General features: G+C 38.8%; 1 protein-coding gene across 1 annotated transcript in view; it reads left to right on the top strand.

Moving 5' to 3' along the window:
• LOC125225880 (agrin-like) overlaps positions 1–15,474 on the top strand; it is a 69,250-nt gene that overhangs the window by 44,000 nt on the left and 9,776 nt on the right. Inside the window, exons 10-18 of the mRNA XM_048129760.1 lie at positions 997–1,111; positions 4,184–4,423; positions 4,704–5,009; positions 5,117–5,269; positions 5,736–6,014; positions 7,246–7,392; positions 8,658–8,791; positions 9,938–10,235; positions 13,808–13,975. Of these exons, the coding sequence (XP_047985717.1) occupies positions 997–1,111; positions 4,184–4,423; positions 4,704–5,009; positions 5,117–5,269; positions 5,736–6,014; positions 7,246–7,392; positions 8,658–8,791; positions 9,938–10,235; positions 13,808–13,975 (1,840 nt within the window). The remainder of the gene's footprint in view (positions 1–996; positions 1,112–4,183; positions 4,424–4,703; positions 5,010–5,116; positions 5,270–5,735; positions 6,015–7,245; positions 7,393–8,657; positions 8,792–9,937; positions 10,236–13,807; positions 13,976–15,474) is intronic.

The raw sequence follows: 15,474 nt of genomic DNA, 5'->3' as shown, positions 1-15,474 counted from the left end.
TGGGAATCCGCGTGACACAAGCCCGAACGGCAACAGGTTGTGTAAATCAATTAAATGTCCCATTCTGAAATAAATGTTTACGTTGTTTTAACTGAATAGGAAATAATCGTTTGGTGTTTTACCAGGGTATTCTACATATTAATTTAGCTAGTAAAAAGTAATCAATTATGTTTTCATGTCATTTGTCATGTATATACCTAGATATTTTTCTGGTACGAACGAAGTGACACTAGTGACTTCCTTCCGATATTTAGTTCATTGATAACTTACCTACATTTTTATCTGTCATTAATTATTATAATTATGTCATTAATTATTGCCGTGGTACTGAATGTTGAGTAGTTTCATGTGCTCTGCCTACTCCGTTTATGGAATATAGGCTTGAATTTATGTGTACATAACGTTAATGTTTTAACATACAAATGAATGTCATATGTTTGAAAATAAATGGATAATATAGTAATATAAGCAACCATATTTTTATAGTATATTCAAGATTTTAGAGATTCTTATTAAGGACAATTAATAACCTTATATAAGGCTATGTATCGATAAAAGGATTGTCGGTGTTTTTATTTTGTCAAATACTAACAACTTGACGTTCCTGCCAGAAAAATATCTAGGTATAGTCATGTAGATTGCTTTTGACTGGTTATTCGTATAAAAATACAAGCAAATTTCGTCCTTACGGTAAGCGACAAAATTGGACGTTTCACTCTAGACTTCGACAAAAATAATGAATTTGAATACTAGTCTGCGAGAAACTTAGATATTCCAAGAAAATTAAATTAACGAAAATTAAATGAACGAAATTAAAATAAGGCTTATTGTATTTTATATTTGCACATACTTGTTGTTTATTTTCTCGTCTCAAAAGACAACCTGTGCCGTATCTGACACAGTTCATGGCACATGTTCGTAGCAGTACAATTTATTGTTGTGGTTGCAAATGCGACTATAGAATGAACGATTGGCTCAGTCATAAACTGTTGGTAGGACACAAGCCTGGTATGCGGAACCGATGGACAGACGTACCTATCGCAATGCGAATTGGACTCGACGGCGTGCCGTGAACAAACCAATCTGCGGGTTGCTTACAAAGGCGATTGCGGTAAGTCCAGCTATTTTATTTTCTAACATCACTAAACTACAATAAGCACACAGAAATATTTTATTTGAAACTTTGTCTGTGTTTAACTTGTCAGGAAGGTGTTAAATCTACTAATAAATGCTACTGCTTAACCGACTGCTCGTCTAAACACTTAAACCAAATATTGTTATACTTTTAGTAAGTCTTAAGTCCACTTTGACTTCACGACTTACTCGAAGTTGAAAACAAAACGACCGCTTGATCCCTTTGAAACCATTATCTTCTGACAACCTATCCGTTGATATTTACGTGAACCGCTTTCGGTGCGCGAAACAAACGATTTGCTCGCATTGCCTGTGACAGTTTATAGACGTTATCATTTTGTTGGCTTAACAATAAGTGTGGCTACATTACTGTATTTATCTGGATCAGCCTAAAGCTAAATGGGCTGATAAGGCCCTGTGACATTTTAAATCGCATGTTGATGAAACATTTTGACGATATTCATGCTATTGACAATGGAAAACAAGCATAAAATAACACTATCTTACTGTATTTATATTGTGTTTTTTTTTTTTGTGTAGAAACTAATAGGATGGCGTTAAAACTTCACGTTTGTTTTAGTGTTGCGGTTACCCTGTTTACATAACACATCATATTGTTACATTGGTAACACGTAGGTACACGTAATAACTCAGATAATTAATTTTAGTTTATTCAAAGCGGAATAAGACTCTCTTGTTTTTATGCTATTTCAATTTTAGGAAGTCCCGAGACGTTACTAATTTTAACTTAATGTGCCCATAGAAATACGACTTCCATTTTTTAAATTGCTTCTGGTAAGCTCATAATGACTTTCATAAATAAAAGCTTGCCTGTAAAAAAAGGGTTTGAGTAGCTAATTTTGGCCTTTTTAACGAGCTTCCTTTCCGTGTAATGCCTGTCGAACACAAGATTTTCCCAATCTCAATGGGCACTTTTAAAAGACCCCTCTTTTCCCGTTAATCACGTTATCGGGAAACCCATTTGATTTTTTTCAATTAGAAGTAAACAAAACATGGTAAACTAAACGCTGCTACTTATTTTGGAAAAACAAAACTGAATTGGTTTCGGACGCTGATTCCTGAGAATCAACAATAACTGTCACGTCAATATGTATACAATGCCGTACTATTCAATAATTAGTTCGTCAAATAGGTTTATCTATATTTTGGAGGCTTACAAAATAGTGTCTTTCAAATTGAATAATAAACAGTATGTATACCTATTCAGACCAAATGAAACATAATCAATGTTTGTAAACCACTCTAAATAATCACGATTGGCTCAATCTAATTACGGACTGACCACAAACATACTACCCAATTATGGATACTGCACCATTTAACGTCTAAATGCTATACAACACAAAATCACAGGCAAATTACTATCGGAACACTTGTAAGTCGATAAACAACTGGTATTTTACGTTTGCCGTTATATTTACATTCCATTTTTCAATTTCAGATTTTTTGAATTCAAAATATTTTATAACTAACAAAATAAATAACTTCATTGTTATCTTTGATTTAATGTGTGTCTTTTTTCCGTTTATGGTTTTGTAATTATCAGAGATTTATAGGTACATATTAAGTACACTGAAGTCTCACATTGGTGGCTTATGACTTGATTATTATATAAGAAAACCTTAATGCATCATCGTTTCTGACCATATTAAAAAGGTCTTAAGGACTATCCATCTGTCTGCCACTTTCCCTCCGTTTTTAGAAAAGTATTATCCAAAATTAGCTCTGCCGTTTACCGGCCTTTCTCCATTGACCTATATTTTAGATATACCCAGTGAGTTTAACGTTATTTAAACATAAAAAGTAAAAAGGAATCCCGATGAGCAAAGATACGTGATCATATAGACTTTCCAAGAGGAATTTGAATGAAACCTTTTTTAGCTGAGAATTTCATAGAGCTCACTCGGTTTTACTAGGGGGATTAAAGATCGATACCGGATTAAAGTGTTCCATCGCGGCGTATGTCCAAAATGAAGCCAACTTAACGACATCACCTTTGTGGTATGTATTCATGAACCCTGCTAGTGTACGGGTTCAAATATTGAAATATATCTACGGATGTACTAACGTTAATATGTCGCGATTGGCGACATGTTTCGAGTCATCTTCAGGCATCAGTGCTCGCGGTGCCTAAACTCTGTTATCGTCTATACGGGTTCCTTCAAACTTCATATTTTAGAAAATATTGATAACGTATATCGTCAGTAAATAATGTCAGTGCTAAGAATCAACACCCATAAATATTTTGGAGGCACTCGCACAATCCGTGGGTATATTTTTCTCCAAGCAAGCAGAAGCGTACTTTAAATTTCTGGTAAAACATCGCTTTCATTTTCCTCTCGAGTATTAATCGGCTGCTTTCTCAAGGCTTTCATTTTGCGGAAAGTGGTAAACAATCGTTATTAAATTTGCACGGATGTCTTCCCTTGCTGCTTTGCTCTAGAAAGAGAAGAGTAGTTTGTTCTGTGAGATAGAATGAGTAGCATAATATGCTAAAAACGCCCGAAAAAATAGATTGCCTCCTCCAGTCGTAGATACCGACCGCAAACTTTTAGACGACAAGGAATTTAAAGAGTCGTAATAAGCCGGCAACGCAAGCATTATAAAATCTTTTATTATTATAACGGTGTACTTAACGTCGGTGGAGACCTTTGATATCTTGTTTTTATTAGTTAAATGTTTTGTCTTAAGTTTTGTCAAATTGGTTGTAAGAGATTAGTAATTAGGTTAACTTGATGGTCTCTTAATTATCAGTGGATAAAAAGAACGTAATATTAAATACATCCCATTTTTAGTTTCCAAACTGTATAAAGTCAAGTAATATACACTAAAAAATCTCCCTTTTATTTACCATGAGTACAGCTGTAGGAAGTTTGTAGGCTGGTTTGATTTTAAGGATTTCAAGTGTATCGTTTGGAGCTCTAATAAGCTGAAATGTGACCTGATAAGCAAATAGATCGTTGATTTGAAGCTGTCTAGAGGTGTATCAGTTATTTAGTCACTAACACATGTGTTTGTTTTTTAATAGCTTTATGCGAGAACGTGCAATGCTCGTTCGGAGCCCGTTGCGCGGCGGGCGAGTGCATCTGCCCCAGCGACTGCACGGGCGCCGCGCGCGAGCCGGTCTGCGGCAGCAACATGCAGACCTACTACAACGAGTGTGAACTCCAAAAAGCCGCTTGCCAGCTCTCCCCCGCCAACACTCTTCACGTTATTTTCTATGGAGATTGCAAGGATAGGCTTGCCGTTGTACCGCCTATCGCAATGAGTACGTACGCATTAACTACTGAAAACTAATAAAACGCTTATAGTTTACCTGCCGTGCATCTTTATTAATTTTCCTAGTGGAATATGAAATTATTACTAACAAAAAACTAAATAGTACTTTAAGGTTTACTGAAATCTGGGTTGGTACAGTCAAAATATTTACCATAGACCGTCATCAACTCAGTTGTTAGCAGTTATTCCAATAAAGCGACCCATCCTCGATCAATTAACTAACTTTCCGCTTTATCGCTCGACTAACACGCAAATATTTGGGTGGGTAGCTACGACCGCGGTGACCACGACCGAGGCGGACGAAGGGTCGACGGATGCCTCGGGTGCGGCGGACCAGTTCGGCACGGCGGACCCGTCGGCTTGCCGCGACATCCGCTGCGACTTCGGCGCTAGCTGCGAGATCGGCGCTGACCAGTACCCGCGCTGCTCCTGCCTCTTCGAGTGTCCGCCGGACGACGAATACTTCCCCGTCTGCGCTTCCGACTTCAGACTTTACCCTAGTATGTGTGCGATGCGGAAAGAGGGTTGCCAAAAACAACTCGAGCTGCGGCTTCGACCACTTGATTTATGCAAAGGTTTGTCTATGCATGTTTAATTACAAACGATAAACTCGTAGTAACCATATAAATCCCGGATAAATCTAAGTAAATTAATAGTTGTTTAAGTAAATCTTGCTTTACAGGCATGGAGGTCCGGCCTTGCGGTAACAGTAAGGCTATGGTCGAGCCGACCACGGGGCTTGAGATAGATTGCGGTAATGGTCCGCACCGGCAAGATTGTCCGGCCGGCAGTTACTGCCATATTACTCTCACTGCAGCAAGGTGTTGTCCGAAAAGTAAGCATATTTGTAACTTTCGTTTAAAAAACTGTGGCACAAAAGTTTATAAATCGAAATTGAATTATCCAACTTTTTTTTATTGATTTCTGTTTCTTGGATAATTACACTTACCTATGAAATTACTCATTAAAAAGAATATTAAACTTATTTTATTTCGTTAAAACAAATAAAAGAGTACTACTAGTTTTCACGAAATGTCCGGTGTTTAGTAGCTTCATAAAAATGTTCACTTTAAAACACAATTTTCACGTAGAAACTTGTATTTATTGCTTTTCTGCATTTATATCTAGTGATTTGTCAGGGTATAAATACTTACGGCACCGGCGATGCGAGTAAATAGGGTACAATCACGCTAGCTGTTACCGCTTTGTACCTTTGCCCCGACTTATACATTCACGTGTTTTATTTGTTGACACCGCAAACACATGCGAGCTATTTGAGTTATTTTCATGACTTTATACAGACGACACGAAGCAGTATGAAGATAAGAAGGGGGGTTGTGCGGAGAGCGGGTTCGGGTGTTGCTCGGACGGCGTGACGGCGGCGGCGGGTCCTAACGAGGAGGGGTGTCCGATAACTGGGTCCAGTTGCGGCTGCAACCGTCTCGGATCGGTGTCGGACCGGTGCGACGAGAGCGGGCAGTGTGCGTGCCGGCCGGGAGTGGGCGGGCTGAAATGCGACCGCTGCGAGCCGGGCTACTGGGGGCTGCCGAGGATCGGCTCAGGACACACGGGATGTATACGTACGTATGATACATCAAATTAAATGAAACGGTTAAGGCTCGAATCTCTCGCTTGTGGTTTTTCGTTTGCTCTATACCGGAGATTGTTTTGGGTTGTCACAAAAGTCGATCCAGTGTTCGTTTTACGTATAAATTCTACTTAATATTATGAGTAATAAGTAACTATGTATGTCCGTCTATCTGTTAGTCCGCTTAAAATATGGAATATCATATGGAGTTAATTTGAGGTCCGGAAAAGGACAGTCACTCGTAAAGTTTAAAAAAAATGCAAATGATTTACAAAACTTATTCTCTTATTAGGAAGTAAAAGATGATTTTACCAAGCATTATTATAACCCGTAAGTGTAATAAAGCATTACTGGAATATTTTAAGAAACTCTTAATTCAAATTTTATTTATAATATTATGATCGCAATATCTCCATCAAAAGTGAAATCTTATTGCTAATACTTCCGGCGCAACTTTTGAGAAATAATTAATCAACGCCTTAAGCAACTGTCAAAGTAAGTAGATAAATAAGTTTCGAAATAATTATAAACTGAACGTATCAATTTAGTATATTTCTTGCGCATTAGATAAGCTGTAAGTATTTAAATTATATTGCAGTGTACAGAAATTTATTTTATCTTCATACAGCTTCAAAATTAGATAAAAAAGCTTTTATGTACCTACTTCAGAACAAGCGACGCGCGACGGCGTCCATTAGTAATCAATGCCGATATTAAAATATTTCCTAGATCATTGTGTATTACGAATTACGATCACGATCCCTAGTTATGACTTGGTAGACTTATATGTATAACTGTAAAGAAAGTACAACTTATAGATAACATTTAATAATATCGCGTGTAAGTCACTAGCTAAGTACCTTTGATTTGTGGCATCAAAACTTCTATGTCTATAAGCATATTTTTGAATTGGCGCAATAATATTGAGTACTATGTTAGGTATTTTAAGATAATTAGCACAATAACGTTCAGTTTAACGTTTAGTACTTAGCGTTTAACGTACAGCCACCGGCATAAATAAGTGATGATTTCTATATAATACCTCGTCGCATCTTGTTTGAAATGTCATACGAAATTGTGAACCGATTATTTAAAAGCGACAAGGTACAGAAATCATCACTTATTAGGCCGGTAACTGTACTTAGTGAGCACTTAAATGACCACACGTTTGTAAGAATTCTCTGTCAGTATAACATTTTAGAGTAAGTATATGATTGGTTTAGCATGTGGCTGCTCGGCCTTCGGCTCGGTACGCGAGGACTGCGAGCAGATGACGGGGCGGTGTGTGTGCCGCGCGGGCGTGCAGGGCCAGAAGTGCACCGTGTGCGCCGATCACCGCCGGCGCCTGGGACCCAACGGATGTGCTGACCGTGAGTAAAATAATTATCTACCTAATAATTATAATTGTAGCACGTGGAACATCGAGTTCGCGTTCGCGGCGTTAATTTTTATTTAAAGACTGTACACGATAAAATCCTGCCATACATAAAATATGGCGAATCTTTTAATAGAAAGTGAATTTTCAAAGCAGAACCGTTTCTAAATAATTTGTGGATATCAACATACAAATTAAAGATATAAACATACCATAACGTTAGTTGGTCTATGAATTTTCTGTCCACTGTCTTCTGGCAGTCTTTACAAAACTTTCCTGTTAAAAATATTTTTTAATGTTTAATTATATTAGTCAAAATATACCTGATGACATATTGATTTCACAATAGTAAACATTTTTCAGATTGTAATCAGATTAAGAAAGTTCTGAGGTTTTCTAACTTTGCTGAGTTCGGCTTTTTGACACTTTTTGGCTCTCCCATACAAAAACAACTTTCAGTGCTTGGAGTAGAAAGTCTTCCTGACTCCCAAATGTCGAAATGAGTTACAATAACTATTTTTTGGTAAGATAACGTTCTTATGCGTGTAAAACGGCTTTTAAAAATATAAGTACAATTGTGAAAAGTGGGATAGGAAGCCAGTAAAGATTGTCAAAAAACGCTGGACAAAAAATGAAATATACTATGGACTATATTCGGCGAAAACTCACACATACTCATGCATTACAACGAATAGCTACTATTATTATATAGTTTATGATATACTGGTTAATAAAAGTACAAAAATTACTTCAAAATGTGGATTCGGGAAAAAAATATTCCATGTCACCATGTCATGCATGGCCGGATTTTATCGTGTACAGTCTTTAAATAATAAAGCGTCCTAATCACAGCTCATTATGTTCTACTGTAATTTTGTATAGGTACTTACCTAAATACAAATAAGTATAAAAATAATGCCTTTCATGACTTTAATGTCAACTTGAAATTAATTGAATTTTATGTTTAATTAAATGGTATTATCATATGCGACTCAGTGCATGCCATACGAATACGAATAAATAAGTAAATAAATTACATACAAATTTTTTTCAAATTAACCTATACCAGAGGTTCCCAATGTTTTACAGTCCACGAAGCACTTGCAAGTGTAAAACTTTATTACGACGCCCTAACCTCATAGTTAGGTCATTCTTAGCTAGAGCGCAGCAAGAACAGACAAGAACACAGTTATAGAAGTTACATAGGGAACGGCTTTATCTCTCTCGGACGTTACCTAATTGTATTGTATTGTTGTGCAGCGGAGAGTGGCGGCGTAGCGCAGTCTTGTGCGGAGCTGTCGTGCTACTTCGGCGCCGTGTGCACGGAACGCACGGGCGGCGCGCTCTGTGAGTGTACCGCGGCGCCGTGTCCTGATAGCGATAATAACATGCTGGTAAGTGCACTAGAAACGGAAGAGGAAACGTGGAAGAGGAAGACCTCTAACGAGATGAGACGATGAAATAAACAATATTGCGGGTCCTGATTGGATGAAAATATCCCAGGACAGGGAAAACTGGCCATATTTGGAGGAGGCCTTCACCTGCGGAGGGGTTCCTGCCTTCCTGCAGATTAAAAAGTAAATACTTAAATAAATTAACAAAAAAAGGTTTATTAAGGAATATAGATGTATAAGTATAATAAACTAATTGTAAAATGCATGAATTGTTTGTAGGAAATAAAAGGCTTTTTTATTTTATTTTAAATTTATTAAGCACACTATCACACTCACATAGACTCAGTCCAAGATACACGTAAGCAGATAACCGTCTTCACAGCTTCGATGAATTTATGACATTACTGAATACATACATCACATTATCATTTTGGCATTTCGATCAGTGTTTCTATGGACAGACCTCCTGTGTCAGTAAAAAATGTAGACGAAGTTGCTTAGTAAGGATTATCTTAATTTATTTATTTTCCATGAATTAGTTTTCTTACAATATGAATAAAAATAAGATGTACTAGGAAGCTACATTTTTATAGTCTATTTAATATGGACCGAGATGCTCGTGTAGGTTTTATGATTCTGACATCAAACCTAGCTCAAAAGGACCCTCTTTAAATATTCTATTATGTCTAATCCACGTCCATTGTCCAACCTAACCAAAACTCGTGGAGCGATTCGTGTGAAAATTGGATTCATTATAACTTGTTACTTTCTTTACAATGAACATTATGATATAAATGTTACGATACGGAACGTATTTGGCTGCTCTCTAGAAAACTTGACAATAATAGGTAAGTAGTTCGTGTTGTTGCGGGAGTCGATATAATTATATAAGAGTGCATAAAAAGGGTAGGCACTTAGGTACATTTAATAAATGTCACTAGAGCAGGTACCCTATTAAACAGTTTTCTGAGATTGTTTTTAAAACGGAAACGTACAAACTTGTTCATTTGCCACTTAATATCGGGGTACGTGAGGTGGATTATTCACAAACTTTTAAAGCGCTTGTTTAAGAGCTCACGAAAACGCTGTTAAAACTTCATAACGCAAAACTACTTGAAGCAAATTTAATACCGAGTCAACCAACAGGTATGCGGCAGCGACGGCAAGACTTATGAATCGGAGTGTCACCTGAAATTGCAAGCGTGTCGCACGCAAGAGGACATTGTAGTACAAGCGTTCGGGCCGTGCAAGCTGTTGGAGGTGGCAGGCACGGCGGGCCCGCCGCGCCCCTCCTCGCCGATACAGTTTACGCAACAGGACGACGGCGCCGCTTCCAAATCCACAAGGCACCTGCTCAACCCTGACAAGTACAACAAGTATGATTGGCCGAAAAAAGAAACGCCTAGCGACTTCGATGGTGGCCTCATGGGACAAAAGTTTAAGGGTGAGTACTTTAGAAGTCTACTTATTTCTGTGTTTATCATGCACCTAGCTTTGGAACACTTATGACTTAGGTATATAGTCTCTCCAGTTTATGTCATACGATTAAAACATAATAGGTACAGATGTAGTGCGAAAAGATTTGCCTTCTTAATGTTACGGAAACGTACGAACGTGTCATGCTATTTCAGTCATCAACTCATCAGTCTCAGTACAAGATGTACTGACATTGACTGAACTAGCATGACAGATACGAACGTTTTCGGAAAATTAAGAAGGAAACTCTTTTCTCACTACATCTGTATTATGTATACGTAGGTAGGTATATGACGCCGACATAGATACAAAAAAAGTACAAATTCCGTTTTTTGCACAATAATAGACATGAAAATACATACAATTTTTTTTAAATATTTAACGTTATGATTGCTCTGAGCCTCCATTCCACTGCCTTTACATTTTTAATTAAGTATGAGCTGAAAGGATGTCGTACATACAGCTCATACTGCAGCATGTTAAATTAATATTAAAAGAAGTACTTAATGTCCAATTTATTATTCGCGTTATTATTCTAGAGGTATTTTTGTAGAATCGTCGATTTTTTTTTAAGAAGAATGTGTATTTTTGCTTTCGCACCTTTCTAGGTAATTCTGTTTAAATAATTATTTAACTGTCACTCGAACACAATAGTATTCAATTGTGTCTGACTTTAATTTTTTCGAAATTATTTCCTTTATTACATTAAAATTGAAATTTTATTTTCATATTTACGAGCATACCACAATCATCGAACGTACATTAATGAATGTAATTTTGTCTCCGCTCTGATTAATATCAGTAGTTTTATATAATTACTACCAACACACAAAGGAAACAATTATAAAAGTATGTGATATCGTATTTAAGTAATTGCTATTTAAAATAATTGTTTTCTGACATAATAAAGTTAGATTTCTGAAATATTTGTTGGCAGAACTTTACGTTTTTAATTTAAAAATGACAAATATACAGAATATACACCACCTATAAGGAAAATGTCAATTAGGTCAAATTTCTGAGGTTTTATAATTCATTTTATATTGAAAAAAAATTTGACGCAGGCTATCTCAGGACCAAGGCTATCTCACTTTATTATTACAACACAATGGTGCTTGCTGTACAATTGTACATTATTAAATTATTATAGTATTCTTTGACTATAGTACCAATTTGGGGAACTGTATGTATGTACACAAATATGTATGTATTGGGTTGGTAAGAAAGTAATGAGCGAATCATAACCAATATTGTAATTTTTATTTAATTTATTGTTTTAATCATTTATCAAAAATATAACGGCCTTCGTTATCTACTACTTGTCTCCATCGTTCTGGTAAAGAATGAATAGCATCGGCGAAGAAGTTTTTAGGTTTAGATTCAAAAAACTCAGCTATGTACTGTCGTAGATGGGCTTGATCATCGAATTTTTTTTCATTCAAGGCATTGCTTAGCGATCTGAACAATGCGTAATCCGTAGGTGCCAAGTCTGGAGAGTACGGTAGATGAGGTATCACTTTCCAACCTAGCTCCAATAGCTTTAGCCGAGTCACTTTTGCAATGTGTGGGCGAGCATTGTCGTGTAAGAAAAAAAACTTTAGCATGCTGTGGACGATTCTCACAGATTTTTTGGTTTAAATTTTCAAGCTGATTACAGTATACTGATGCGGTAACAGTCATTCCACTTGGTAGGAGTGCCCAGTGAATAATACCATGAATATCCCACCAAACGGACAGCATAACTTTTTTCGGGTGAGGCTCTGTTTTTGGTGCCTCTATTCCTTTTTCGTTTGGAGCTAGCCACTGACGTTTGCGTGTGTGATTTATATATAAGACCCATTTTTCATCTCCAGTGATAAGATGGTCCAACCAGTTGAATGTGCGGCGAAAAGACAGAAGTTGTATGCAGATATCGGCACGGCGGTTTAGTTGATTTCTATCAAGTTCGTGCGGTATCCAAACACTGTATTTGTAGTTTTTTTCCAACTCGTGTAAATGTGTTTCTATGGTGACATGAGAGCAGCCTAACTCGGTAGCAAGAGTACGACTAGTTAGCCTCGGATCTCCTTCAATTAAGGTTTTTAATTTTACATCAATCTTCACCGGTCGACCAGACTTAGGTTGATCTGATAATGAAAAGTCGCCACTACGAAACCGCTGGAACCATCGTTTCGCCGTGGCCTCAGACACAACTTCAGGAGCAACACGCTGACATATATTACGCATTGCTTCGGCGGCTGAATGGCCAGACTGAAATTCATATAGTAAGCAATGCCTTACATGCACTTTTAATTCGTCCATTTTCTTCCTTATATTAGCTCGGCGACAGCTAGTGAATGACTGACGAGAAACTGTGCGACTCGCCCTTTATATACTTTCGACCATAGAAGATTCTAGAACTCTCTCAAAAATTTTATGTGGAATTCAATCGATCGCTCATTACTTTCTTACCAACCCAATATAATAGGCACCTGTGGCATAAGGTGTTCCAATTTTATACAGACGATACCTATAGACAATATTTAAGAGCATCTTATCGTAATCAGAAAAAAATCTAAGAAATATTTTAGTGTGTGTTTAACTTATTTTGACCGAATGACCCGATGGTCAGGTTCCGTTCGTAGCTACTGCTTTTTTATAAGTAACTTTTGCTAGTTATCTGCTACGCTTTTAATGCGTAGCACTTGCTAACACCAAATGTGTTAAAATCTCGACTGTACTACTCTACTGGACTGCTGAATGCTTAAAATAATTACAATATCTGATTGGCGTAGACTGTTGGCCCCTTAGCGAACGATATTATAGGTACCTTTGTTTAAACTCTTCTACCGTGTCGTGATGGTTTTCACTCAAGAAGCGCTCATTTCTTGTTAGAAGTAGGATTACCTGTTATAAATCGGTGTACGCTGGCAATAGTTAATAGCATTTTGAAGAGAATATTTGTCTAATCTTACTAATTTGATACGGCGAAGAGTACTAATTACAAAATAAATTTACGTGCTCAGTTTACAATATTAAAACTGTTAACTGGAATTCAGAATTGTCTAGCGCTGCCAAGTTACAAAACTCGCGTGATAACGAAGTCCTCGTTAGTTTTAGTCAACTTTAGACTAAAACTGGACCTGTTACTACTGTGAAGTTGAGGGTTTTCCAAATCTGAGGTCTCGTTTACGAAAGGTTCCTTCACCGTCCGTTAATGTTTGACTGAAAACTTATTTAGAATGAGAATGTTTGTGAATTATAATATTGCTGTATATGTATATATTATAATATTGCTGTAATATAATTTGCAATAGACTATTTTGTGTATTAAAATTTGTTCCGACAAAATTGGTTTTCTAGAAGACGATTACGTTTTAATAGAAGTAGAAAATCAGATTTTTGATACAAGTGGATTGGGGATCTGGTTTTAGCTTCACGGTGTCTGACAACGTTTTAATAACGATTAAAAAAGTATTAAAAGATATTAATTATTCATTAAAACATTTATTCAGTATTTACGATACCTGTACCAAAAGGCAACATTAAATTGAATGTTAGGTGCACAAACAGCGACCACGGCGACGGTGGGCGCGGTTGGCGCGCTGCTGGGCGACCTGTGCGCCGACGACGCAGACTGCGCCGCGCTGCCCGGCGCGCGCTGTGCGCGGAGCGCGTGCGTCTGCCGCGCCGGGTACCAGCCCGCGCAGCATCGGAAGGGGTGCATCGGTGAGTGACGTTCGTTAAACAGATACTACGACCACGGCGACGGTGGGCACGGTGGGCGCGCCGCTGGGCGACCTGTGCGCCGACGACGCAGACTGCGCCGCGCTGCCCGGCGCGCGCTGTGCGCGGAGCGCGTGCGTCTGCCGCGCCGGGTACCAGCCCGCGCAGCATCGGAAGGGGTGCATCGAGGAGTGACGTTCGTTAAACAGATACTACGACCACGGCGACGGTGGGCACGGTGGGCGCGCTGCTGGGCGACCTGTGCGCCGACGACGGAGACTGCGCCGCTCTGCCCGGCGCGCGCTGTGCGCAGAGCGCGTGCGTCTGCCGCGCCGGGTACCAGCCCGCGCAGCATCGGAAGGGGTGCATCGGTGAGTGACGTTCGTTAAACAGATACTACGACCACGGCGACGGTGGGCACGGTGGGCGCGCCGCTGGGCGACCTGTGCGCCGACGACGCAAACTGCGCCGCGCTGCCCGGCGCGCGCTGTGCGCGGAGCGCGTGCGTCTGCCGCGCCGGGTACCAGCCCGCGCAGCATCGGAAGGGGTGCATCGAGGAGTGACGTTCGTTAAACAGATACTACGACCACGGCGACGGTGGGCACGGTGGGCGCGCTGCTGGGTGACCTGTGCGCCGACGACGGAGACTGCGCCGCTCTGCCCGGCGCGCGCTGTGCGCGGAGCGCGTGCGTCTGCCGCGCCGGGTACCAGCCCGCGCAGCATCGGAAGGGGTGTATCGGTGAGTGACGTTCATCAAACAGATACTACGACAACGCTACGGCGGGCCACCATTACCCAATATTATTGTGAATCAAAGTTATATCGATGTTCCGATATTGGTCCATTATTAGTTTTTAAAATTTCGATGGATTGTCGAAAGTCGGACTCAACTGAACGGGCTGGTCACTAAATATTTATATTAACTTTCTAACTTCATATTTTCATTAAAATATTATTTTCATTTCAAATAAAAATACCCTATGTTTGATGCTATTCGCTTCAATAATCCTTGCAAAATCATTATAATTATGGTGAAAGCAATTTTCAGCCAAATGCAGATAATTGCGCGCATATGATGGAATATTGAAATTTGTTTTCATAGTGCCCAGTAAGAACAAACGGGCCTCTCGTTCGTTTATGTACAGAACGTGCAAGTTGTAGAATGTGGAATGAGCTACCTTCTTAGGTGTTTCCATTTGTACTATGACATAGGTTTCTTCAAGAAGCAGGTAGATGTTTAGGGTTCTTAATGTTCAGCAACGCATAAGTAGCTTCCCTGGTGTTGCTTATGTCCATGGGCGGCGATGATTGCTTCCCATCAAGCGGCTCGTCTGCTCGTTTGCTGCTTACATCATAATAAAAGTTAACAAAGACGAAGATAATTATGTTGCAAATTCAAAAGCAATATCATAAAAACAAAAGTAACGAGTTTTATTATTACTTGTTGTTGCCTTGGAAACTATATTATTGTGTCAATTTTTAAGCGAAACATTTTCTATTTT

Source organism: Leguminivora glycinivorella, chromosome 4 (genome assembly GCF_023078275.1).
Source record: "Leguminivora glycinivorella isolate SPB_JAAS2020 chromosome 4, LegGlyc_1.1, whole genome shotgun sequence".
In the NCBI taxonomy this organism is placed as follows: Eukaryota; Metazoa; Arthropoda; class Insecta; order Lepidoptera; family Tortricidae; genus Leguminivora; species Leguminivora glycinivorella.
Note: the sequence above shows the minus strand (reverse complement) of the source record. Positions and strands in the feature narration are given on the sequence as shown.